Raw genomic sequence first — 27,445 nt, forward strand, 5'->3', positions numbered from 1 at the left:
ATTTACAATCACTTTCTATTTGTTTGTGCAGAGAAATAAACTTGTGATATGCACTTTACATGTGGCATTTTGTCACTTTCTTTGCTTGGTACCCAGGAGGAATTGCTATGTGTACAGCACATGCATTTAGCACTACTACTACAAACTGCTAAGGACAAGAAAATATAAGGAGTTCAAAAAAGGATGGGATGTCTCAGCAATAAAAAACACCTAGGCTGGGCTTAAAGCCTCTATACATTAAAAAAGCCCCATGCAAGCAAAAACTTAAGTGAGATCCAAAATTCTGATACTACAGACTATAAAACACTCACTCACTGACAGGTTGAAGACATTTGTGGACCAGCCTGAGCTGGCCTGCCCCATCACCGCCCCTCAGCCTGTTCTAACATAAACTCTACCTTCTGTGGAAGGTAGTATCAGTGGAAGTTGGTCATCTCTGATAAATCCAAATAGAAACTTGCATTGAACAATTCAACTTAATATTAGCCAAGATATCAGAAAAACAAGTCAGTCAGAAAATCAAATATATCCCACTGTATTCCCAGGCTCCAAATCTAATTCTAACTCTAAACTTAACCCAATTCATGTTAAAGTCTACTCAGTTTCTGGGTCCTGTGAGGTTCATTGTGTTCAGTTTAGGACAAGTGTTAGCAGGTTGCCTTTCCCAGACATACCTCACTCATAGATGGCACATCCTAAGCGCTGCAAAAGACTCTGGGATCAGCTGTAGGATTAGACTGCAGGCTCTGGACATTTGTCCAAGTATAATTTTGTGGATGTTTGTCAGATTAATTGCGAGGAGAGCTTCCTTTTGCAGTGGTCTGCAGGTAGGTTGTAGGACTATCCAGCATATTTCTGATTGACTTGCCATCAGAAAATGCAGAAAGGGGAAGCAATGTTTGCTGACGCCAAACTAAGCTTATGTCCAAGCAGAAGCACAGCTCCCAGAAAAGTGAGTATACAGATGCACAGGCTGCAGATTAGGACTGTATCTTGTTTTGCTTAATAAATCTGACCTAGTAGGATTATGAGCTACTCCAGATGGTTTGACACATTGCAGGACAGTTACTGTATCTAGGGCTCTTAATTAAATTCCCTGTTAACCTCTACAACCTTCTCAAGTGAGAGTCATTTCCTTTCAGAGCAGATCATGTCAGAAGGAGCCAGACAAACAGACTTTGAAAGGTGGAACAGGAGCCTGCCAAGCCAAAGGATTACTAAACAGCTATGAAGCAGCCTAGGGATTAACCTGGCCTTCAGTATCCATCTTAGAGAGAAGTTTAAAACCAAAAAATAGTAAGGTGCCTAGTGGAGATACCTACCCCCAAACAATCACACCCGATGGAAGGAGAATGTGCAGCGAAGAGCGCAGCAGGGAAGTGCGTGGCACACAGGGAAGACAAGGCTGTTCCCCGACAGCTCAGACCTATAGCTTCCGTGGCCACTAGATGTAGCCACTGCTCTGCTCTGAGTTACCTGCGGGTTTGGCATTCGCCTGATGTGGTGTTAAGTCTAGAGGGTTTAAAATCTTAGGAAGTCCTTTCTTCCTAATCTATCCTCTTTTGACGTTCACATATGGTGTTGCTCAGTCCCACATACCAGAGGAGAAGGTCAGGCTCATACCGGAGAGTTTTGGCAGCCAGGGGCTTGCTGCAGCTTGGAGGGGATTCCTGGGTCACACAGACAAACAGGCTGCCCAGCAAGTAACATACCACGGGAATGGCAGCTATTTCCACACACACTCCAGCTCTGTGCTCAAATCCCACATATTTCTGTCCCAGTCCTATGTCTTACCGTGCACTAAGCCCACTTAGTGGCACAAAAGAGCCTGGCATTTATTATTTCTCCTATTTTGGCGCTACAAGTCTCCCTGATGTCTGTGTAAACTGGAACAGGTTAAGAACACATGAAATATTTTACAATAACAAAAATTATATTTATTTCACCATCATCATCACCATAACAATAACCAGGATAAAAGCACCAAATCAAGAGTCTTGCAACTTTTTTTCAGAACAGATTGAATAATGTTGGAATCTGCTGTTTATGAATACTTTCAAGAAAGATCAGTCCTGGGCATCAGGGAAAAAGAAGAGCAAGGGCAAGGTTTAATTCTCCATCTTGGAAAAATTAAAGTGGTGAATACTGATGCTGTTTTCCTGACTTCTACATGATCAAAATGTGCTCTGGACACAGTTCTGCTGCTGATGTTTCACTGAAGTACTGCTTGTGTCCATCTAGCAGCATAATAAGGCAGATTTCATATGCTACTCTCTAAATAAGTTTGTAGGCATTGACAACTTGAAGTCAGACTATTTGAAATTAGGTGTACAAGAATGCAGAGTGAAAATAAATTAATTTTGAAGCTATACATCAGAGAAAGCAAAGTTGGTTTAGGCTGTTCCTCAGGTCACTTAAACTAAAGGTATATTTGGAAAGAGGGAGGTGGTCACAGTGAAATAAAGACATTTTCTTGTATGATTATAAACTCTCTAAAGTGGTGAGAAGTCCTACAGGCAGCACATATACTACCCCACTGGCGTTAATGGAAATTCCATGTACTTATGCAAGGATTGAATTTAGCCTCCAAACCACCCCATGGTCCAGGTAAATCCTTCCATCCTAAAGAAAACTGAACCACCTCAAGTACAGCTTGCAGTGATTAAAACCCCTTAGCATTGACTAGTATGAGTGGGTAAGATAACAGGTATCTTCTTCTGAGTTCATTGCATTATTTATGGCAGGGATAGAAGATTGGTACAATATTCCAGCACAAAAAAGCCATTGAACTTGGCACTGTGGCAGGACACAAGTGCAGTCTCTGTTAGACCCACAATTGACATTTATAGACTTGTGAACTAGACATTCCTATGTCTCAGGAAAAACTGTGTATAGAAAGGAGAAACAAGCAGGATTTAGTTCTCAGTGTGGAAACTGAAAATAAAGACATATCATTTTATTTGAAGGTAGAGTAGGAGGTAAGAATCTCAGTTTAAGGTGTGTCTTGGTGCTTAAGTGTCAGACACAAGAGTGCCTTATACAAATCACCCGATAAATCCTGGTGCCATACTAATGGATTCAGGGCTCAGGCTCCATTCAGTTCCTTCCAGATGCACTCAGGTCCCATTTCTCACCTGGTATATGTGTACTTCTCACATGAGACCTTAACTAGACAAACATATGCTTTGTTCCCATCAGACCACAGTTCCCATCATTCTTTAAATCTGGACTTCGGCATCCTTGGCCCGGACCCTGATCCTGCCTGCCTCTTGCCCTTTGGGCTGGGGATCCACAGCAGGCTCTTGTCTCCTGGAGCTGGCTCATCCTGAACTGTCAGTGCCTTGTTCCTGGTCCTAATTGCAGGACATGCCTGCTCACAGTCTGATTGAGATCCTCACACACCATGCTAGACATGCCTTCTTCTTGCTATTGCTTTTCCCTTGTCTCTCTTTAGTTTTATAAGAGGAACTGATAAAGAAACACATCTGTTTCCAGCTCACTTCCAATTACCAGGGGCACTCTGCTCCCTTCCAGCATGCTCAGCTTCTCTCTCTCTGCAGCTGCCTGGGGTGGGAGGAAGCAGAGGTGCACCAGGTCACGTGACAGGGAAGAGCAATCACATACTTCCCTGCTACATCATCTTTTGGAGCTACATCATGCCTCACAACCCATCAGGTTCCACATGATATCCAGCTGGCACAAACTGTTCCCCTAAGATGTAATTTGTGCTCAGGAAGGCCCAGGAGATGACTGGAGAAATAACACAACAGCTATAGAATGGTCTGAAAACAGCTGCTGCAAGAAGTAGAGAGGAGGCAGAGTTTAGCATCAACCTAGTTACCACAAAAAGCTGCCATATAATGGTAGCTGCATTTCTCAGCTTCTCAACTGATGATATAAATCACATTAATTTCTCAGATGATTATCAAAATGGAGCTAGAAACTTCTTAAATTTAGATGTAACTCTACCTCATGCCTTTGGGAAAGGAGAGGCAAAGGGCTCTGATTTTAAGCATAAAGTAGCACATTGTGTTTGTTCTCACTCTGTCCCTCCATATGCCACTACCTTGTGGCAGGAAGTGTCTCCCTTGATGAATGATGAATGAGTATTTAGAGCACAGGAATTTGAATAGGAGAGCAGCATCTCCAGGAGCACAACTGGATGTCACAGCAGACACTGGGCACTCTGGCCAAATGTCAAGCATGGTGCCAAACCAATCCAGAAGAATTACCATGGTGAGAAAAACACTCCTCCTGTACAATCTGCAGTGAGGAGGGCTTGGCAGCACCAAGAGACCCGCTCCTCTATGGCCACTTGCACTTGTGCAGAGTGGGTGTGACGTGTGGACAGATGGTCAGCTGTGACTGCAGCATTTGACACCCTCCAGCTTTGTGCAGATGTAAATGCCTTCACAGGCATGAAGCTCTGTGATGGTGCCCAGAGCAGGCAGTGGGTGTTTACAGTTTAATTGTGCTTATTTTACACTGGAACTGCTCCAAGGATTTGCTCCTGAATCACTGGCATGGAAGCATGAGGGCAGGATCTGGGCTGGACATCACCCTGGTGTCTCAGCCCAGCTCAGTGAAGGATGCAGTGCTCTCGTGGGCAGTGGGAAGTGTACATCATGCTGTTACAGTAGACATAAATGAGGGAGGATCAGAGCTGTGAAATAGACACAATGCAAGGTATACATAGTGGTTATATGGATGCAAGCAAGAGGAAAATGGAAACTTTAGGCCAGGAGAATGCCATATGTGCCCTAACTCCAAGCAGGATATAAAAGCTGTTTTCCTATTGCCCATAGGAATGTTACAGCAGTCTTCTACAGGACCTTCTTAACAGTACTGGGGATTAACACGTAGTGCCTTCAACCCAGTTACCACACTGCAAAGTTTTTTATGCATTTGGTGCAGCAAAAAACAGCAGCAAAGTCTAGGGAAAAAGGAAAGTGGCTATGTCCTGATGTTCCTTTATATCAACTTTGCTTGCAATTCTTTGTCCAAATGATTTTCTATTATAATCACAACTGTGTTTTGGTTTTTTTTCTCCTCACTAGACTCTAGGTTTATTTGATGGACAACTTGATTTTGATCCACTAGGGGTTTGATCTTCCAATGTGAAATAGTAAGACAATGTTTTCTGGAGGATTTTTGCCTTATTCAGAAACTGAAAGGTATGTTCATCTTTGAGTACTCCAGTAAAATGAGATATGTTTTCTTCATCCTAAAACCAGAACCCAATTGGGTAAGCAGGAAAAAGAGGGAGAGTTGCCTCATAATGAACAGGAGTTAAGGGGAGTTATTTGAATGTACAAAGCTGAACCAAATGCAGACTATCAACCCTATTTCTGTCATTAATCAGGAAATTAATTTCCTTGCTCTTTGGTTCAGTTGGGTTTCCCATACATATTAAATACCTACTTCCTAGAATTCTATAAATAGCTTTCCAGACTTTGTGGGTTTTCCTACTACTTCTTGCTTCATGCATACTATTATTTTGCTTCTGTATTTTCTGAGCATTTTAGGAAATATGTATGACAGCCTAGGGGACACTGGGATGACCGATTAAGAAGAGGCAGAAGGAAGGTGTAAAACACAGCAAGACCCAAGATAGCTTTTGAGGCATTACTGACAAACAGGATATTGAGAAGATTTTATGAATTGCGTCAAGAAGCAATAGGAGGAGGAACTGATATTTATTTGAACAAAGAGGAGGAAGAAGTGAGCCGCCTATGGAGGGAGTGCCTGGTCTTCCTGGACGTTGAGACGGTGACTGCAGGAGACCTGAGGTGCAACCTTTTCTTTTCCTCTCCTCAGGGATGGCAGCAGTGCTATCTGAGACTTTGCCCTCTGGGCCTTTGGTTATTAATAACTGCAGGATGCCTGTGCGAGCAGCCTTCAGGAGTCAAATTCACTGCACTTTGCATCAGCACTTTGTGCTGGGCAGAGCTTCCCCGCACCCAGGCACCCTGGGAGAGGGGGCTGCTGGACAAGCCTCCCCAGGCAGCACCCAGAGACAGGCTGGGAGGAAGCAGCCACTGCTGAGCTCTGGGGCAGGTGTGTGAGCTGGTCTGAGCCTGGCCCTGCAAGCCTGAGGTGAGTTGACTGGGCAGCAAAATAGTGCAGGTGCTGGAGAAGTAAAGACTGGTTTGGCTTGCAGCACCAATGACTGCTGCAAAGATCAATGCACAAAAAGACACAGGAATTGAACAAGAATACAGAGCTGAGGGAGAAAATCCCTGGCTTTACGTATGATATAGAGAGGAGAATGGGGTTTAAGGCTCCAGCAGCTTCTGGGAGGGCTGAGAGAGCAGCAGTACTGTGTAACTCTGGACCCTGTCCATAGTGAGAGACTGCTGTCTCTTTCCTTCTGCTAGACCAGTTGCATGAAGTGGGTTTTTCAATTGTCAGTCCTGCTGGATTAGTAAAGAAGGACAGCAGAACAGAATAGACTTGTCCTCGCTGCTGCTTGAGAATTAGTGTGAGGAGCACAGCTTTCCACTGCGGCTGTCCCTTTCTGCCTTGCCCCAGGAAATCCATGCTTGCGGCATATGGATGATTTCTCTGTTTTGTGAGTTTTAGGACCCATCAGATGGGCCATAACCTCTCACCTCTGCTATTTCCTGGCAGCATTGCCCTTTTCCTGTCAAGCAGGGCCTGCTTCTTTTATACAGCCAAGCAGATGTCTGGCTGCTTAAAGAGAATGTGCAGCGTGTGCGTCATGGCTGCACCTGCTCACACTTGCTTTGGGAATACCCCAGGATGGGCTCATAGATGATGTGAACTACACAGGCAGCATCTCAGTAAAAGGAAAAACTTGCGAATCTGAAAGAAAAACTACTCCAAGGGAGTATCTGCCAATGTGATTGGCACTGTTTTGCTGTGACTGGGCTTCTTTTAACAGTTATCAAAATTCCATCATATAAAATTATGTTGCAAAAGAAGTAACGGTGGAATGATACTTCAGAATACACAGGAGATAAAAGTTGTGATCAGAAGAGTAGTATACAAACTTCCAGTTACAGCTCTTTGCTTGCTAGTTTTAAAATATAACTCACAGTTCAAAGTTTTTCAGTTCTGAAATCTTAAGCAAGTAAAGTACAAAGAATCACAAGGACAGAGATTGTAGTTATTGCTGCAGCTGAAGCCAATGGGTCTTTGCCCATTTTTCTTTGTATTGCATTGCATTATATTAGGTGGGGATCTGTCCCCTGTATGCTGTTGTTTGGGCATGGACAATGCTGAAGTGTAGGCAAGACATTTGCTCTACTTACATTATGTGTAATAACCCCTAAGAAGGACTCTCAAAAGCTGCCTGAAATGCAATTGCTGAGATTGCTCCTGATTTTTCCTGATTTTGCAGTTCAGATCTCTCATCCTATCTGGGGACAGAGATGGGGAACACTGTACCAGAAGAAATCTCCCTCTTCTCTTTCCCCCTTCAAAATGGTATTGGATAAGATCAATACATAAGATACAGATGCAAGTGACTTCAAACAAATTGGGTGAACAATTTTAACAGGTTTTCCTGCGCCTTCCTCCTCTAGCCCTTCTGTAACAAAACAGTAGCAGTCATAAAAGACAGAACTACTTGCAATTTTGTTTTGTTTCTTTTTTTTTCCCTTCCAGACTTGCAGTCTGGTGACTTTCTGAGTACCTATTCTAATTCTAAAAGGACTGTTGAAATATCCAAACCAGAACTGCACATGATGCAAAGTGTTCCAAATAACTCGTGGACAGACCAGAAACCTTTATCCAAAAATATATATTGCCATCTAATGATAACTGCATGTTGTTATAACATTGCATCATACAGCAAATTTTCCAAGTGACATCCTGTTACTGCGGCACAAGATAATAACAGAGTATCCTTACAGCACATGTGGATTCTGAGAGACTGCCTTGTTGCAATTAAATTGCCTCTTTTGGATGAGTGCTATAGGGCACCTTTGCAATGCTTCTGCTGGGTTCTGCTACCATATTTTGTCAGAATGCTGAGTCTCCAGAGAACTCCAGAATGGCCTGCTGATGATATCCTGTATGGGATGATACCTTCCACTAGCTGCATCATGGGGAAGGGATAGAAAAAAAACAGTGTGGGGAAGGAAGGCTGTATATCTTTTACCTGTAGATGACAACTAAAAGAGAGGCAAGAAATACATTTCCAGTGTTTCATTCTCCATTTCCTTGTGTGTTTAGAGCAAAGCAGAGAACCCTTTGTGGGAATGCCCCTTGCAGGGACTCCTGCTCCTCTTAAAAGGAAAAAGTCCACTAAACTCATTGGGAAGCTGACACATGAAGGTAAGATATGCAAAACTGCACATATAAAAATTGTTTGGACTTTAATCTGAATTTCGGCCTTTAAAATCTCACACCTTGCCTAACTGAACTCCCAAAGCAAGACATGCATTGAACATACCAGGAAGCAGAGCCACAAATTTTACTGATCCCAGCCTTCAACCATGTCACATTTTCTACCTTACAGCTGAAAAGCATTGCACACACTCAGCCAAACGTCAACCGAGATTGCACTCTGCAAACTTGTATTCTCTTGCAGCATTAATTTGGATGCAGATCAGTGTAAATGGACAGAAAACATGATCTTTTACAGGGGTCAATATTGCAGTGCCTAGATTTATTCTATGCTGTTCTCTCTCTCTTACAACATTTGTTTCATACTTGTTTTCTCTCTGTGTGAGAGAGTTTCTTTGATTCCAGCACTCATTAGCTGAAGAAGACATCTCTTAGAGCAGTTAATAGAGCAGGAAGAATATAACCTGGAACATTTTTCTTTCTACAGAATATGTGTGTATTGGGTAGGGTAACTTTTAAATAAGCATCATGTCCTTATCTTTTCTTTACTTTTGACAGCATGAGGAAGGTTTTAGAGGTTTGGAAAAGTACTCATTTGAAGCAGTGCCAAGAAATCCTGCTGCACTGACTGAGATGCTTCAGATGTGGCAGACACCCATCTAGCTCCACCCCTATGCAACTTCTCTCTGCAGATTTGCCTTGATTGCAGTCCAGAGTAAATACCAAAGATCTATACCCAGAGTGTCTTCAATGTAAAAACTAGGTGCACAGATAATGTCCTAAAATCTTAATTTAGAAGATAATTTGGGTGCTTGAAGTCACTACTGATGATAGGAAGAAACAGACAAAAGACATAGACCAGAGTGCTTCCTAAAGTGCCCCACTGTATGTTTTGTAGCTATGCCACAAGAGGTGTCCAAGCTGAACCTGGGGAAGAAGATCAGCATCCCCAGAGATGTGATGCTAGAAGAGCTTTCTCTCCTCACCAACAAAGGATCCAAGATGTTCAAATTACGCCAGCTAAGAGTGGAGAAGTTCATTTATGAGAATAACCCTGATGCCTTCACTGACAATTCTGTGGTAAGTTGAAGATTAAGACTAAAATGCTACTCCATACACTCAGGGAAAACAGGAATGGAGTGTGCCCAAGCTCTCTTCTGTTTTAATGTGGGTGGGCAGGGGGTAGGGGGAGTCTACTAGCAAAGCAGTGAAAGAAGAAAACAAAATTACATAAATACACAAGTTTTATTTCTTTTTGGCAGCAGCATTAGTCTCCTCTGGCAAATATTTGGTATCACACATACAGAAGCATGACAAAATTCAGTACTGAGTGATGAAGGAAGGCTGCATGTTTGGCAAGTGTTCAGAACTCAGGGCAGGGCTAATTGGTTTTGTACCCATTCCATTTCTTCTTTGCATGATGGCAGTGAGCCATCCAGCTCCAGCAGACCAGTGCTATTTTTAGTCTAGGATACTTTTATGCTTTCTGCTGGACAGAGTCCTCTGCTAGTATCTGCAAGTTCCACAAGTGAAACCTCTAACCTGACTCTGAAATATTTTCAGTTAATTTGCTAGAAGCCCAGTTTGTTTTCCTCTAAAACATTTTCCTTTCAGATATGGTATATAAATATAGACATTCATTTTCTTTTCCCTTTCCTTTGCATTGGTACTGTTATTTAAACTCCTTTCTACAGCTAGTTGCAGGTGTAAAGTCTTTTGAAGACACCTAAACTTCTACAAATGAAACTCTCTATTCACACGATTATCAGAATTCAGTAAAACAAATAGAAAATGTTTAAGGTTCATATGCATTTTGATATACCACCTCATCTTCTTATGTTCTTTAAAGTTGGTTTGGTGACATTTTATCCCTTTATGGCATCTATTTTCCAGTCTGAGGAAACTCAAGGAAAACAATAAAAGTTAAACTGAAGAAAAATATTTTGCCAAACAAAAACACACTATCTTTTAGCATTCTGATATTTTCAAAAGCAGCAATAAGAAAATATCTGCAGTTCACTTCTAGAAATGCCAACTTAAAAATCAGAGTGTGGAAAGATGCCTAACAAAAAAAGTTAAAATTAAACAGTAAGATTACAGACGAGGGATGACAGACCAGAGATATAATGAGCATATCCTGTGATGTCGGTTTCTTCACCTCTTTGTGCTTTAGGTAGTTCATTTCTTCAGTGAATTATCTCCTAGAAAGAATGTGAGAATGAAGGCTATATTGAACTTTGGACTCCACAGATAAATATCCTAGAGAAATGCATGCTGTTTTCATAAATACTCAGCAATCTCAGAGTTCCTAAAACATATGAGCGCCAAGTTAATATGTGAGAATCTGCCGCGGTGAGAAGTGAGAAAATAACAAATTGATGGAATAATAAGGCTAGAGTCCAAAGTGTCAAAAATTCGAGGGTGTCACTAAAGAATGTCCAATCAAAACAATCCAAAACAAAAAAGTTGTGACAAACTGACTCAAGACTGGACATGCACAGTCACTTCATGACTAACATTACAAATGCTGATGACAATTGCTTCTCTTTTGTTAGCAGCTTTTTCCTACTTCATTTATTAATCTGTGCCTGACTTTCACTCCATACCCCTTCTGTAGTGGATCTCTCTCTTTTGTAAGAACACAACTGCTCCCAAGATCTTTCAGCATGTCTGTAAAGATCCTATGCCATGCGGAAATGTAGTTGGGGGTTAGAAAATCCTCTAAAAAGCTAGGATTTTCTTTGCTGCTTTGCTGTAGGAGAACCATGGCACGGTCTCCAAACCAGCTGGCATTCTGCTTAAAATCCTCCATAATTCACTTACAGGCCTTCTCTCCACATCGATAGAGAGACAACAGACAGCAAAACTGCATTGGTCAGTGCAGGAAGACTTTGGTCTGCCTACAGCCCTTGCTTGGGGTCAGTTTAGCAAGAACAAAACATAATTGTTACTGTTTTCTGACTGCTCCAGGAGCTCGCTGCTTGCACCCACTGCCTTTGCGGGTAGCTGTTCTCATCACCGCAGGCCCCACGAGTGAGCAGCTTTGCTGCAGTCAGACCATTAAGGAAAGCTGAGCAATCACAGCAACTGAGCCATGGTCTGGGAGAGCTGGGTGCTCTTGAGCAGGGAAAGGCAAAAGATCTGTATGAATAGCCAGGCATGACACAGTGTCTGAAGGAAAACAACAATGGAGAAATGTCATCATGCAGCTGCTTGGTTTATTACAGAGCATGCAGTGCTGGCTCTGTATCCCCCTTAATGTACTTGGATGAATGTCAGTCAAGATCAGCAGGGGTAAGGTTAAACGGGAAATATTAGGAAAATATTTTTTCTAGGAGTTCTGTTCTGCATAGAATGTTAAATCTCTTGAACAAGCATTACAGGATAATTGCAGGCTAAGATACAATTCTCAGGTTATGACCTAAGTGGACCAAGCCAGGTGAGATTGTAACTTCTTTAACAAAATGAGTCTTGCTGCACTGAAGCTGGATTGGTGCAGAAGACCTAGAGGTCCCACTATACCCGAAGCTGTGGAAGAGTGAACATGGAGTCTGATGCATTCTTATTCAAGAAGTGACTGGAGTGGAAAAAACAGAGTAACAGAAAAAAAGAGCCTTTTATTTTCCACAGTGCTCCAATTTGTTGCAGCACTGTGAGAAAACTCTGGACCAAAATTCTGAAACATAATTTTTTTCATCCACAAAGTAAATGTGACAAAAATGATATAAAATATACAAATGAGATATATCTAATTTTGGGTAGCATTAAATAAAAATTCCTGTTATTTAGATGGGTAAATTCAGGCACAGAAGCAAAAAATATTTTGTCTAAGATTACACTGTAAGTCAGAAATGGACCTGGAAATAGAAAGCAGGAGCTCAATCCACTGTGCCTCTCAGGGTAGCAAGTTTTAAAAAAAAAATCTAAGATGCTTCTACAGCTTCTTATTTTCACCCTTTTTTTAAAAATGAGTCATAGGTTTAAGGCTATGCAATTCCAAATGAAGGACTGAGGCCCACGCTTTGATAAAAACAGCAGGCAGTCTATGAGACTCTCCAAGTGTCTGAATTTTAAATCTCCCATCTCACCATTAAGGAGCATTTGAGTGGCTGCCACAGAGACGATGCAGTCCAGTAACTTCAGAAGTGTTAGTAACTACATAGGCATCAAACATTTGGGGAGCTCTTTTGCAGGGAGGTGGAAATAGAAACACATTTGGTGGCCTCAATCATTTTCTTTAGGGCACAGCAAGGAGCTGAAGGGGAGCACACAGTGTCTCTCCTGGGGACTGCCTGCAGTGACGTCAGGGCCTTGAGATACACAGAGATCTCAGCTCCATTAGTTGGATCATCTTTCATTATCTAGTTTTTATTAGGCACATGCTCTAGAGAATTCAGAATTTGTCCACCTAAGCACTCAGCCTGAAAGTGCAGGTGCTTGCTAGCACTAAGGACTTGAAAGACATGAGCCCAATTTGTTTAGCCAACCCAGGGGACCCATCACATGAACTTGCAACAAGTGCTCTCTTATTAGAGTGGATTTAAGGATGCCCTGGGACTGATAATATCCACTACCTCCACCAATGCACAGACAGGAGGAGCCGTGTGATCTGTCCCCAGACCCAACAGGAGGTTGTCAGCCATCTCAATTGACATTCCTGGACTTCTCTCCTGGAACTCCATTCAACACAGTCAATCAATACTAACGGAGAGGCTGGTTTTATGATGTGAATATGCATATATGTAAATGTTCCACATGCTGTTAGCAGTGGCCCAAGACATGCATTCTCCTCAAGTGTGAGCTCCAAAACTCTAAAACTCCACTCTAAAACTCTGACCAGAGGTGTGCTCTAAGTACCGGAGACAAAGCTGTACCTATGCAGCTTTGACTATGTTGAGACTCCTGCTTGAGGCTGTTTTTCCTGAGCTCCACTGTCTTGGAAAATCTTTCAAAAAGATAATTTTCTCTTTGCTTCATGTTAATTTGAGCTAAGACAAACAATTGTGACCAAAACTAAGGAAAATTATATTTTTGTTCTAGCAGGTGAGTAAACTGGGGTGTTGCATGGAAAACATGTCTTTCCTATCTGAATGGAGTTGCCTGCTTTTAGCAGATCAGATGTTTTCTCAGCAGGCCCATGAAGAATAATAAACTAGCTTAAGGCAAATCAAACTAATTTAATTTGCAGCTAAATAAGATTTAGGAGTGGCTTTCCTGATACAGACCTTCTGTTCCAGAGAAACTTCATTCCTACTTAGTGATAATACTGCAATTTAAAATAACACCAGATGACAACGATGCCCCTCCCTAGTCACATCAAATACTGCTGTGAGCAGAAACAGAACAGTCCATTTTACTGCAGCTCATGTTATGCTGATGCTTTGGGACTTTTTTTTCTCTTGCAGGAGAAGCATGTAAGTAACCACAGGAAAGGAGAAATGAGCACGTAATTCTCAGAAAGGGCACACAGCATGGGTGAAACTTGAAGGAAAACAGATGCAAATTCTGTTTTGAAAATAGTGAGCAAATCAGTAGAAGCATTACCCTTGCATATATATTAACATTTTGAAAATAACCTCATTCTGACCCCTAACCCTCAAAATACCCTTTTTCAGTTTGCCTTTTTACAGCTACATAGGTGCCACGCATAATTGAGCAGAGTGCCCAGTTAGCTCCTGTGTACAGCTTAATGCTCACAATCCTCTCCCCTCTCAGTGCTTCCTGACATTCACGGGAACATTATCTCCTGTGTTCCTAAAAAGGGAATTCCCTGCAGCTAGGAGAAGGACAGACAGTCCCTAAAGGCCCTGGGGGAACCAGCTCTGCCACTTCAGCCTGCAGCTGGCTGCCTGCCTGGGTTGCAGCCTGGTGACCTGCTGTGAAACCCTGGACACTGTTGTGGGAGACACAGGGAGCAGAGGGTTAGCTAATTCTGCCTTGAGCCTTGTGGGGTTTGCACTTCTCAACTATTTTTAGCTGACTGAACAGCTGGCCTTGGAAGCCTGTTTACAGCCTGAAAAGCTTCTTTTTGCTAAACTGTGCTAGGTGTAAGAGCCCTGAGAAAAACTAAACCCTTTGAGAGCCATCTCTGAGGCTCCCTGAGATTAATTTATACATGTAGAATAGCAGTATGAGGAACCACAGATTCATTCAGTGTCATTAATGTGTATTTGTTACATCTTTGTGCATCTAATAGCCAATCTCCTAGTCCAAAAGGAAAGATTGTACATGATATATAACCCAGGTTACTTGTAGCTGTGTGGGCTGCACTACACAAGAGATACTTTTAAAGTCTGATAGGAGTCTAGTTTTGATGTCACTTATGACCAATATGTGAAACATTTTTCTAAACACACTATATCAGTTTCTATTCCACACAAGCATTTATGAAAGTTTCTGTGTGCAAAGACAGGATATTGTGCCAAAATGTACACCACAAGGTCAATAAATCCTGCATGGATTGTTTGCTCTTTTACTACATACTGCAGAGATCGTGCCTTCTAGCCTGACCAAGGAAGAGTGAATGGTCTGCAAAATAAGACCAACTTAATTTTATTGTCGGATACAACTTTCTTTCTTTCTTACCCTGTTGCTGGTTAGATTTGGTTTGCTAATTCACATACTGCTACAAACAAAATTCTTCCTTTTTGTCATTTCCCTCTTGTGGTCCCCAGGAAGTATTTTCTGCTTTCCCAGGCTGCTATTTCTTCAGTTTTTCTCAACATGTAAATACTCCTCCCCAAGCAGACCTTCATATAGACCTTCAATGGTATTATATATATACAGAAAACAGGCAAAAAGGCAGATATCTTCCTGACTTTTGTGTTGTCACAGATACCGTGCTGTTCTGGTGGCCGGTAACACTTAATTTCCACACTGTAATTGAGCTGGGGTTATGTTAACTTTGACATGCAAACACTTTCTTGCCCAGCTTGCTTTCCCACAGGTTAGCCAATTTTATCTCTGTTTGGACTTCTACCTGCTCTGGCAAAAGCTAAATTTCCTTTCACCTCTTCCTCTACTTCATAGTCATCATTGCTGGGGACAACACCACCCTGATCACATAAAATGACTATGAGGCGAGCGTGCTTCCATCGCCACTTCTGCTGTTCCATGGCTGCTGCTATACCGAATAAAGGGAATAACTCATATGAAGTTCTGCCAGTGGCTCTGTAACAGAGACACAGAACTGGTCAGATCACAGAGACTCAGGAGTTCACATTCTGGGACCTACAAACACGAATACACCATGTCCTGTAGCAGAGACTCAAGCACAGTCTTTTCTCCTCCCCTAGGATCACTTCCAGAAGTTCATCCCACCAGGAGGGAGCTATGGGGAAGATGCTCATGGCTATGCCCACGGGCGGATGGTGGGAGGATCGGCAGCCGGGCAGCACGGCTCCAGCACGCAGCAGCAGCCCGGGGCCCCTCCCAGGCCTGCGAGCAGAGGAGGCGCCAGAGATGGTGAAGGGGAGCATGCAGGGAAATCGTCTGGAAGTGCTGGAGAAGGAGGCAATGGTACTGACAAAGGCAAGTATCTGTCTGCAACAATAAGAAACTAAAGCTATCAGACCACATGCCAAGCCTACTCTTAAGGAAAAACAAATTAATCTAACTCCTGGATTCTTCCAAACAAAGCTCCAGTGTAAAGCCGAGAAGAGTTGGACTGCTTTTAGTTTGATGGTTTTGTTTGTATTCTTCTATGTTGCTCAACCACGTGCAGGAGGCAGAAATACCTTGCTTGGCTGGACCACAGAAATTACAAGAAACTTTTCTGCTGAACTTCTAAGGCTGGTAGAGCAGTAGGCCAGTACAGTTCTGCCATGCCATTGTGGCACTCCTTCCTTTCCAGGCTTTCACACTGACCACTACTGGAGAGACTGGTACTAACTCTTTAGATCAGTACATCTGAGCATCAGACTTGGATATCTGAGCCCTGATTTCAAATCAAAGCTTCTACCTGAAAAAAGAACACTTTTTGGATAATCTTCAGAAAAAAGCAGCAGTATTTCTAAAAGTTATCTGGTAACCACCACTGGGCCACTGAGGCAGTATCTTTATGAGTCAAAATAGTTTTAATTCAATTTAGTCTTTGCCTGATTTTATCCTCTGTTTAGTTTAGCCAGAAATCTCTAAAAACAAATACCTAGTATAAGAATCAGCAGATGAAATCATCACTTTAACAGTCCCTATAGATTAAAAAAAAAAAAACAAAAAAAAAAAAAAAAAAACCAAATTTGCTTGGGAACCAGGAATAACTGCCTTGAGTAACCAAATGAATGACTTGTAAAATCCAAGTATTTTCATTTACATTCTGGAATAATGTGCATTTTATATCAAAATCAGCTTTTACATTTCCTGTGAAAAAGCAATCTTTATAGACTCTTATAGTTTTCTTACAGGAGATTTTTCTTCATTGTTATCGTGTGTGCAGGGGGAAGGAGGATTAATATCATCCTATAGCTTTCACTACAGAGACAGATCCCAGCTGCTTTTGTTTCAACTCTAGCAATCAATTTCCTGGTAAACTGCTTAGTTTAAATACTTCACAAAAAAAGAGAGGAGTAGTTGTTCTTTTGGTTTTTTTTTTAAATTAAAAAAGAGATTCTTGTATATGTCTGCAATTCTTTGAAAGCAGGGAACCCCCAGACTTGGCATGGTTTGCAATAAGCAAGATAGACAAAGGACGTGTGATAAAGAAGAAAGATTCAGATAACAGTGTCCATTCTTTGCCACTTATTTCATAAGGATTTGTTTTCTACACAAAATGTAGCACCAAGAAAGCACCAGAATGTCTCTCTCCATTAATCTGTTATTCTCATCTGCCCTAATCAAGCTAAGCAGATATCATTGCTCAGGGGTTTTAAGGTTTATGAAGGATGAAAATATTATAAGTGTGCTACATATCAATACAAAACTTATGTTCTTACTAGCAAGGTGGTATTATACACAGCTAGAGAAGGGAAGGGAAGGGAAGGGAAGGGAAGGGAAGGGAAGGGAAGGGAAGGGAAGGGAAGGGAAGGGAAGGGAAGGGAAGGGAAGGGAAGGGAAGGGAAGGGAAACGCAGAATGAAATCCCTTGTCTAAACTCATTTGCTTAATGGAGCAGCTAGAAGCTAATCTAAAATTGCAAGCAATCAAGTGTCTGACTTTACAACAAAGTGCAGCTCTAGTCACTGATAGGATTTTAACTTCAAGTCAGATACCACATAATATTTGCAAACTGCTTTTAGCCATCCTTAGGTGATTGTCTCTAACATCCCAGTTCAGAAGGGGAAAAATATGAATATCTGTTCATGTAATCACAAAGAAAATGCCAAGTCACGTCTGCTATGATCTGACAGAAAATAAAGAAAAGTAAATGAAGAAATTATTTGCCTCTTTCCTCGTATAAAGCTTCCCTCCTATTAGTGGAAGAGATGATGAGGTGAGGACTTTGGCTCTTTCTATATGAGCAAACAAAAAGAAGAATGAAAAATTCCAAATACATGCTTTAATGCAAATTCCTTGTTGAGTGGCTCTTAGACTATGGTACTATCTACTTTTGTGGATAAGAACAGAAGTGGTGTATGATTGTCTTTTCAAAACAGAAATCTAACCATAAAAGCTTGTATTGATGTAGGAGTTACAGAATATGGAAACACAGCTGGTGCTTCAACTTCAGTAGCAGGAGATAGTAGCACAATGCAGTTGAGTGCCATCTAACTAGACTGCTTTACCTTCCTCTGTTTACAGATGGGAAGTCAGGAGGCAAAAAAGTTACTATATTTAAAACTTATATCTCCCCTTGGGAACGAGCGATGGGTATCAGCCCTGAGGACAAAAGCCAGTTCTCCACAGACTTACTGTCATACAGCCCCAAAGCTGACTTCCCCCACTACAAGTCTTTTAACCGGTAAGTCCTCTTAGATATTCAGTGCAGTTTATTTAGCAAGAGAAAACACAGTAGTGCTGATCATAGCCCTCTTGTCCTGTGCACTGTAAATAAGTTTTAGCTGCACTTCATTTTGCTTAGCACAGTCTCCACTGGATGCAAGTTTGGAAGACGACAAAGACAAAATACATTAAGAGCTAGAGATTTTAATTCAGATTATGCACAGAAAACCAATGCAGTTGGATAAGAGGACTTTAATCCTATTTGCCTCTTTTTCTCTCCCCATTTGACCAGGAGATGTAGCTTGCCACTGTTTTTTACTGCAACCCTTTGAAGTTCAAGAGGTCATGAAAAATACTTATGATCAGCAGCCATATACTTCACAGCACTTCATATACAAATCAGGATGTTTCTGCTGTTTATGATAATCATTGAAGGTTTTACAAATATTTCTAGGACAGCAACAATTTTTTGTTAACCTCTCTATACAATTTTGCCACCCACCTCCATAGCCTCAGGTCATCAGTACCAAGAACAAACCCACATCCCACTCATTTCTGCAACAATGCAGCCTCTGCCTGCTACATGTACAGAAAACTAACAGGTGTGAAAGGTGCATGGTTTGATGGAGGTTGATGCAACAAGGGTGAAGGAAGTGCACAGCAGCATATGTGTGTGTTTACATAATTTTTAGTACACGGACAATGGGTACGTCTATGTTCTCATTAAGGATTTGTTGGCCAACTGCAAGAGTAGCACAATTTAGAATCATGATAACTTTGATGATTTATTTTATAAATCCTGTTGTTTACCTGTGCTCTGTTTGCTAACTCCATGTATTCCCCTATGCCAGGACTGCCATGCCTTATGGGGGTTTTGAAAAAGCAGCCAAACGAATGACCTTCAAAGTGCCTCAGTTTGATATCTGCCCTTTGCTCCCAGAATCTCTCATGATATATAATCAAAATTTCAGCAAAAGACCCTCCTTCAACAGAACCCCAATACCTTGGATGCCTTCAGGAGACTTCTCAGAGTACCAGACTGCGGTCAATGTGCCAATGAGTGGTGAAACAGAAGAGTTGTAAATCCCCAGTGCCAAGACCTTCCCTTTTTTTCTCAGCCCTTTCTATATGCAAGTTGATAGTAATGAGGAAAAGTGCAACTCTAGCTCTGTCAGCTCTTTCTTTTGCCTGTAGCCAAGACAAGTCACAAGCAGGTTCTAAACTTCTCTTCACTGTACTGTTAATCTAAATCAGACACAGTTTGAGGAAAAGGAGCTTTTTATTCACCAGTACATAAGAGGCCAAGACTAAGGAAGTGTTTTTCTGTTTAGCAATGCTGCATGCTGCCTGTCTGATTGATAATAAACCTGTTTTGTCATGTGTTAACAAAAAATAAAACACCAAGATGAAAAACAGCTTTTGTGTTTTCTACTTAAAAAGTGCTGCTGAAAGAATTTGGTGATTAGCAAATTGAAACAAAAGCTTCAATCTCACAATGAGACTATTATCCTGGGAGGAAAGATCAAGGACTAACAGGGATGGTCATAAGATTTATATACATCCAGGAAAAATACTGCCAAAGTGATGGGGAAGGATGATGACTTTCAGAGGAAATTAGAACAACATCAGAAGTGAAATAGCAAGTCAGCCTGTCAGCAAAACAAACAGCTTAAAGTATTTCACTGTCAGCTAAGATCCCCCAGTTGTCCAGAGTATAAACTAAGTGACAGCTTAAGCAGTTTTTTGGTTCTTTTTTTTTCTCTTCTGTTTTTTTACAGCGAACATAAAGTTAATAGGTTGGGAAGCAACAGAGGCACACCCAAGTGAGATGGCTTGCCCATAGTGACAGAGCAAGCAAACAAATGCTTTAATAACAACAGAGCTAATTTGACACCTACCACAGTGCATTACTTATTCAAATACACACCATGAAAGTCTGTTCCATTTCTTGCAGCAGTTTCAGCAATGCCACACAAATAGGAAGAAAGGCAGGCGCTGTGGAAAACCACTAAAGAATTCCTGATTGGAGACTGGCTTGGAATTCTGTTCTGGTGCCTCAACATTTCCTCCTGTAAGCAGGGCTGAACAGCTTATTCATGGGGACAGCTTCCACTGAAGTACTTTTAATTTAGGAGCTTTTCCTCCTTGTCTAGGAATTCCTGCAACCATGTATTTGATTTTTATTCTGTTGGGATAGTTATGTGGTTGGCTTTATTACACGCCTCTGTAAAGCTACTGACAGGGCTACTGTGAGATGTCTTTAAAATTGTGCTAATAATAAGCATTGCTAAATGGTCTTTAGCAATGGCTAAAGAACATTTATTATATATCCTATTATATTATTAATACGTATCCATAACTCAGATCTGTGACTAAAAAATATTAAGGTGCTACTTTGAGCTGGAGAACATTTCAACAAAAATGAAAAAGCTCTGTTTGAGCTCTGTTTGGAGATAAGGTTGCTGTTTTCCAATATTTCAAATCAATCTATCTTTTCAATTGCATTGTAATTAAGGAGGATGGATTTCTTTTTCAGTTCTAAAGTACTTTAATACAACAATCCAGTCCACAATGACAAAGGTAGAAATTAAGAAAGTCAGAGGAAATTTCAGAGAAAACAAGGTGACATTAAGCAAAATATTCTCCCAATAAATAAGCCATTTATTGCTTCCCCTTTTCTGACACAGATTTTATCCTACTGCAATATAGAATTATATATTTTCTTAAAGTGGAATACATTATGCTTTCATGGTAAATACATCAGGAATAGCAGAAACTAGACTGGTAGCCATATGTCACAATCTATTTTCAGCAGCAGGTATTTCAGGTCACGGGCCAGTTAAGGAATGTCAAGTTGCAGAAAGGACTGGCTGCTCTGAGAAGGGCTTGCCCCAGACAATCACAGCACAGGTCTCAGGTCCACCCAGGACTCAAGAGTGCAGGCCAGCACCTGAACAACATCACTCACACAAAGGACCCCAGGACTGAGTCTGAGCTTAAAGGAGATTTCTGGGCCATAAGTGGGGTGAAGGTCCCAGATGAGGTTAGTCAGGTCAAGGAAGGGCTGCACACAGGGTGCACACAGGACACAGGACAACAACAGCAAAATGTTTGGGAATTTCAGTAGAATCACAACAACCACTTGAGTTTTTACTGTATCACAGGAAAAAAGACTGAATAAAATAGGTCCTTAAACACACAGAGACAGGTAAGGAAGACATGCAGAAATAGCACAGTGCTCTCTGGTGGTGTAGTCTCAAAGCTCCCAGGTACGAGGAAAGCAGCATGATCCTGCAGGTAGCTAAAAGGCTGGGCATGTACCCAAAGCTCTGTCTGGTTCACAATATACTGCTGGACAAGGTGTTTTGTCAACACACTCCATTAACCCAAACCCTAAATGGAGATAGACGTTGCAATGTCCTTGGAATTAGTATTGCATCAGTGAAAAGTATTAATAATATTCCTGTGATTCATACTTGTAAGCTGTTTCCTCAGTTTTGGTACATTTGCTTAATAAGGCACATAGCTCTTCTTTTGCAGTGCACTTTCAATCTCAAATCCTGTCAAGCAGGATTTATGTGCTTTTGTTTCTAGTACAAAATGAGAAATACAACACTACATGTTGTAGAACAATTCAGACAACTATTGTCTTGTTGTTTACACAGCCTAAATTACATGTTAGTTTAGTCATCATGCAAAGTAACATTACAAGTGAGAGAAAAACCAGTAATGCAGATTCTGTCTCAAAAATAATTACTTTGAAGAAGGCTTTCAGCTACTGTTAATCAGGGCAGAAGTTTGTCCATAATGATCAAATATTTAAAAGGAAGTAAAAACAGCTCCTGTTCTTTGTTTTCCTTGGGCTGTGATGTAGACTCAGAGGAATTGTCTATGTCAGAGAATTGTTTATACTGGGAATTAGAGGATTTTATTAGATTTAATTACAGTGGATTTTCTTCCACATAGTAGAAGCTACAGAACGAAAAGTCAGTCATCTGCTTTTAAGCAGCATGATCATAGTTAGGATAAAAAAGAACAAATTATTGAGCTCATCCTCTTGAAAAGGTTAGAATTCCTTTATATAGGATATACTGGATATTAAGCTTATATTCCATGGAACAACAGCTGAAAATCCATTTAATAGGGAGGAGCTCACCCTTGAAAAATGGATTGCATAGAATTTTGTGACATTCAGATCTTTCATTCAAAACAAAATGGTTTCACATTTTTAGTTATTTACACTCTTATTTCTAGTAATGCTATTTTACAGCTTCCAAGTTTTGAAATGTTTCTCTCATGAAGACAAATTCTATGATAAAGAATCCAAGCTATGCTAAAAAAAACACATTAAAAAAATAGTGGCCACATTTTATTGTAAAAAGAAAAAAAAAGCATTAAAAAATTCTCAACCATATTATCCAGAAATATGGTCTCAGATGTTTTAAAACTTTGCCTGAAGTAATAGCTGATTGCATAAATATTCCACAGGCAGTAGCACAGTTAGCATGATTCTCTGTGTTGTGTAGAAGTTTCCATTTGACTGCAATGTATTCCCTAATCAAAGGGAACAGTTTGACAAATCATTTAGAAGAGATGGCTTTGGCATCAGACTTACTCTCTCTGAAATAAAATCTGGGAGAGTGTCAGGCTGTTAAGAGAATATGTGCTTTGCCATTTTGACTTTTTTTTGTTTAATCATGCTGTGAATATAAAAAATGTATTCATTTTTCTTATTACAAGATGGCAGGCACCAGACAGCCTATGGTATTTCTGTTATGGAGCAGAGTACTTCCCTCCATGGGAAGTACAGTTTTGTGGTACAAGGCTTGAACATTCACTGCACTGAGGTTTTTTCCCCCTAACTGGCTTGTCTGCAAGTACATGTTCTCTTCCACAGAAGGCTGCTACAGATGTGATCATCTGGAAAACGTCCTCCTTCCAAGGGACTGCCCCTTGGCACAGCAGTGCTGTTAACACGGCTCTGGCAATTTACAGGGGCCACTGCTGCCTGCTAGCAGCACATGTAAGAGTCTCTCTTGATCCAGTATCACAAGTTTTCAAGCCATCCTGCTTGCTCAGAGCACATTGAGACATTTATACGCACGCTTATTGATGGCCAAATTGCAGGTTATAAACTAATTTAGACAAGTTGCCTATTCTGTCTTGCAGATGTGCCTGACCAGGGCCACAGATAACCAAGAAGAACTTGCAGGCAGTCACAGAAGCAAGTTTACACAGATTTGGTGGAACTCCAAAAGTTTTGTGAATTGAGAGTATGTGGAATTTGAAACATTATTAATGAAATTATTTATAATCATATATCTACTAGTAAAAGTCTCTTCAGCTAATGTAATTAATTAGCAGTGCCTTTATGTTCTTGCTCTCTAAGTATTTAGCACACAGTAGGTGTTATCTCTCTGATGATCATCTTCTGCTTGCAGTACAACCTACATGAAGCTTTAAGGAATACAAGTACTTGCTCAGATATATTTTGTGTTAATTAAGACATGCACTAAAGGGAAGAGAACTACATAAACAACCCTGAAGCAGTGCTTTTAAAATGCAACCTAAACTTCAGTCAGCTTAATAACAAATTCTCAAATATAAACTACTACTTTGATTTTCAATTATACTTTTTAGAAACATTATTTACATCAAAACTTTTAATGCATATTGTCCAACTATTTTTCAGAAAACCTGCAGGGTTCTTTTTCGTGTGTTTATTTTGATCTTTTGATTAACAATAAAAGAAACACAATGTTTTGTACAAAGAGTTTTAATTCTAAAAGTCTGTTTTTAATTTAAACAAAACATCATCTGAAATACTTTCCAAGAGAACTGATACAAATAAATTTGCAAACTACCCTTTAAAGAAATTGGAGCAGAAGAAGTTAGGTATAGCTCACGCCAGAATGAAAACAAACATTTGCCTTTCAAAAATCCAGAGTGAACAAATAAATGCATAAGATGAGATAAATTTATGGTTATAAGTTCTTCAGGTGCCAAATCAAAATAGTTATTCTTCTTGGTTCTTGTAACAGGGCTTACTGGGAACAAATATTTTCTAGAAATTCAGATAGAGACAGCACAATTGTACTACAGAAGGCTGACAAAGGTCTCAACTCTTCCCAGGCTCAGACATCATTGTTTTACTCCAGGTTCCTGCCTTTGCAGCTAGGCAGAAGAAAAGCTAGGGAGAAGAAAATACAAGGAGGACACAAAGGGCAGTGAAAAAGCTGGCCACTAAGCAATGCTGCACTCCTGCTCCAAAACATCCCTCTACACAAAAGGGTAAACAAGGACTCCTTGGACTTTGTGTTCTTACTGGGAGAAGTTCCTGCTTGAAGCAACGATCCCATCGTATGTCGTTCACTGCGGGGAAAACAAAGTGGTCCCTGGAAGGAGGGACAAACAAACGAGCAACTTTCTGCCGGCCTGCCTAAGGACACACTATGGGCCCTGTGGCACAGGACCCCCCCCTGCTCACAGATGCTACACAAATTCAATTACACTGAGGAGTGCTTCAGTCAAACCCCACAGTGCTGGCTCAGACATGCAATTAGTTCCATATTCTATTACAAAAACAGCCATACTTTCACGGGCCTGAAGCTAGCACTTATTCAGGGCTTCATTATATCTACTCTCTCTCTAACTGTTCCTCTTAATTATCTTTGGTCCCTAAGAAAGGCTTGAGGCCTTCCTCATTTGCTCTTTTTTCCACTATGGTTGGTTAGATTCCCAAAGCAAGAGACTGAAATGGGATTGGAAGACACAAGTAAACAAATATTCTCCCAAATGCACAAACTTATTTTTAGTGGTGTTAGAAATGCCATATTAACAGCAGCATGAACACTACTGCAGAGGCATATTCACAAACTCTATGCTTTGTTTGCTGTAGGCAGAACAAACAACAGTCCCAGTCCCTCAGGCACACTCTGTGCATCTGGTACACCACTACTAGGATACCTGAATTATTGGAAGCTGCAAATTCTGGCATACATCTTTTAGATACAGAACACTATGCATTAACTCACTTCTCTCATGTAAAAATGGGCTCAACAATTAAATAGAAAGAACTTCCTGTGCACTTACAGAGGTGGTGGCACTTCTCTAAGAATTGTTGCAAAAGCTGTATCTCTCAGATGCTGGGAACACTGAAAATAAAAGAGCAGAAAAGAAAAAGTATTAACCCTCATGTCTTCATGTTTCTGCCTGAGTAATTACTATTGTTGTTTATCCACATGGCACTGAGGTACCAACTGGTCATGGAAATGGTGGTCACCACAGTTATCCTCAGATTCTCTCTGTAAGTATGATCCTGAATTCATAGGGAAATACCTATTTATATCAGAGGGCTTGAAAAGCGTTTCTTGGGTGTCACTAAGATTACACCAATACTATTACACCAGAGTTAATACTACCATCAGTCTGCACTGGTGACAGGAAAATCAGAGATTCCAATGCACAGTTGACACAGTTCAGGGAATACGAGACTTATAATAATTTTACATATTGCCTAGTATTCAGAAAATCACACTACAAATTTCTAAAATATCTTACTCAATTTTCCCTCATCCTGAGACGGTCTAATTCACATCTGAGGTGCGCACGGTGTTTGAACACCCCACGTCTCGGCTCTAGCCCGTCAGCTAACTCAGCTCACATGAACTACAAGCAAACTTTTATTGGACACGAACGTGTCTGTTTCCTCCAGCCGTTTCACGGCAGCGAGCACTGCCCAGGCTTTGCAGGTGTGGGCAATCCCGAGGTGTTTCCCGGCAGGCACAGCCGTGCCCCGGCCAGCAGAGCCGCGCCCATACCGCAGCAGCACCGCCGCCGCCCCGCCCCGCGCTCCCTCAGCCCTCTCGCCAGAGGAGGCGCCCGCCGCCGGCGCAGCCCGCGGCTCTCGCGGGAAGATGGCGGCTCTCGCGAGAGGCGGGCGGCGCGGCTGCCCGTAGCTATGGCAGCGGGGGATGAGCGCGCCCGGCGGGACCCGCGCGCGGGGACAGGTGGGGACTGAAGCCGCTCCCGGAGTGCGGGGGGTTCCTCCCGTCCCGTCCCCTCAGGAGGAGCCGCGGCCAGACCCGGCTGTTCACTGGCTGCTCGACCGTGCGCCCGGAGCCTCGCCGGTGGCGACCCCCGCCCTGCGCTGTGGCGCAGCCCCCGCCCGCCTCGGCCGGGCCGCAGCGGGGTCCGTGCGGGACTCGGCCGGGCCCCAATCCCGGCCCGACCTCCGGCGGGACTGGGCGTGAAAGGCCCCTCTGCCCTGCACGCCCGCAGAAGAGAGAAGGAGTAGCAGGTACGAGAAAAAGAGAATGCTAGAGGCTAAAAAGGTATTTTATTAGCGGGGGTCTTTGAAATAATAAGAGATGTTGTATTATCTTGGTTAATAACCCAGGTGTGATCGCTGCCGTCAAAAGTTAAACTTGCATGGGAGCTGCTGTTGGTTAGCAGAACCTCCTCAGTATTTAATGGACTGTGTTGGTCTAAGGTAGTTAAAACCATGTGCTTTCCCCCCCCCCACCCCCCCCTTTTAAAAGAAAGCAGAAGCTCTTTGCTTTGCCAGAGTCGGATTTCTCTTAAAATCTTTCTTTGAGTAGAAGGATTATGAGTGGACATTCATGAGGATTACAGCCATAAATAGAAACCATAACAATATACACCCTCTGCTTTCAAAAAGTTGCAGGCACAATGGCTTTCTGGTCTTTCAGCTACGTGAACTTCTTGTGGGTATTGTAATGGCTGATCGTGTGTTAAAAAAATTCAAAAAGCTTTTCAGATTTCAGAACAAATTCTGAAGGTTTTAATCATGGAAAAAAGATGCATATGAAAAGGGAGGGAAAATAGCTGTGTGTTTCTCATGCAGCTTGAAAGAAAGACGTGTGTACTGGAAAAAATTTTATCTAAGCTTGTGCTACCTTTCAGACTTGAAAAATAATTCTCTAACGGAAAGATTTTGTGCTGCAATATACTTGACACTGAGTAGCAGTTTTGGAAAAAAGCAGCAGCACAGATACAGATACTCTTGTGTTTGCTTCAAGAGTGAGGGAAAGTCCTGCTGTGCTGAGAACTCAAATGGTGAGATAACACATGACTTGAATATGACAGCTTTTAAAAATAATTAGAAAAATATATTATGGGCTGAAAAATATTTGTAAGCCTGTTGAAATCTGTTCTCATTTAAGAAGTGATAGGAATAATAACAGTTAAATTAGATAGGATAGTCTGTAAGTTCTATTCCATCACCTAATCAAAAC

General features: G+C 41.5%; 2 protein-coding genes across 3 annotated transcripts in view; both read left to right on the top strand.

Moving 5' to 3' along the window:
- Positions 1 to 5,932: 5,932 nt before the first annotated feature.
- On the top strand, positions 5,933 to 19,277 carry MYOZ1 (myozenin 1). Of its 2 annotated transcripts, none has more exons than XM_030951419.1 (5): positions 5,933 to 6,096; positions 9,212 to 9,393; positions 15,609 to 15,843; positions 18,048 to 18,207; positions 19,040 to 19,277. In XM_030951419.1, exons 2-5 carry the CDS (start codon positions 9,214 to 9,216, stop codon positions 19,269 to 19,271), a joined length of 807 nt encoding a protein of 268 aa, XP_030807279.1. In that variant the 5' UTR covers positions 5,933 to 6,096; positions 9,212 to 9,213; the 3' UTR covers positions 19,272 to 19,277. The 2 variants fall into 2 exon arrangements, with proteins under 2 accessions (XP_030807279.1, XP_030807278.1); XM_030951418.1 differs by lacking the exon at positions 5,933 to 6,096 and adding an exon at positions 8,226 to 8,301.
- A 6,842-nt stretch (positions 19,278 to 26,119) lies between these two features.
- USP54 (ubiquitin specific peptidase 54) overlaps positions 26,120 to 27,445 on the top strand; it is a 91,990-nt gene continuing 90,664 nt past the window's right edge. The window contains exon 1 of the mRNA XM_030950740.1: positions 26,120 to 26,487. The gene's annotated coding sequence lies outside the window, so the exon portion shown is untranslated. The remainder of the gene's footprint in view (positions 26,488 to 27,445) is intronic.

Source organism: Camarhynchus parvulus, chromosome 6, assembly GCF_901933205.1.
Source record: "Camarhynchus parvulus chromosome 6, STF_HiC, whole genome shotgun sequence".
Lineage (NCBI taxonomy): Eukaryota > Metazoa > Chordata > Aves > Passeriformes > Thraupidae > Camarhynchus > Camarhynchus parvulus.

Coding starts and splice junctions, on each gene's coding strand:
- MYOZ1 (XM_030951418.1), top strand. CDS start 8,226: ATGCCCCTTGCAGGGACTCCTGCTCCTCTTAAAAGGAAAAAGTCCACT. Junction 9,394..15,608: donor CCTTCACTGACAATTCTGTG/GTAAGTTGAAGA, acceptor CTCCTCCCCTAG/GATCACTTCCAGAAGTTCAT. Junction 18,208..19,039: donor CACTACAAGTCTTTTAACCG/GTAAGTCCTCTT, acceptor CCCCTATGCCAG/GACTGCCATGCCTTATGGGG.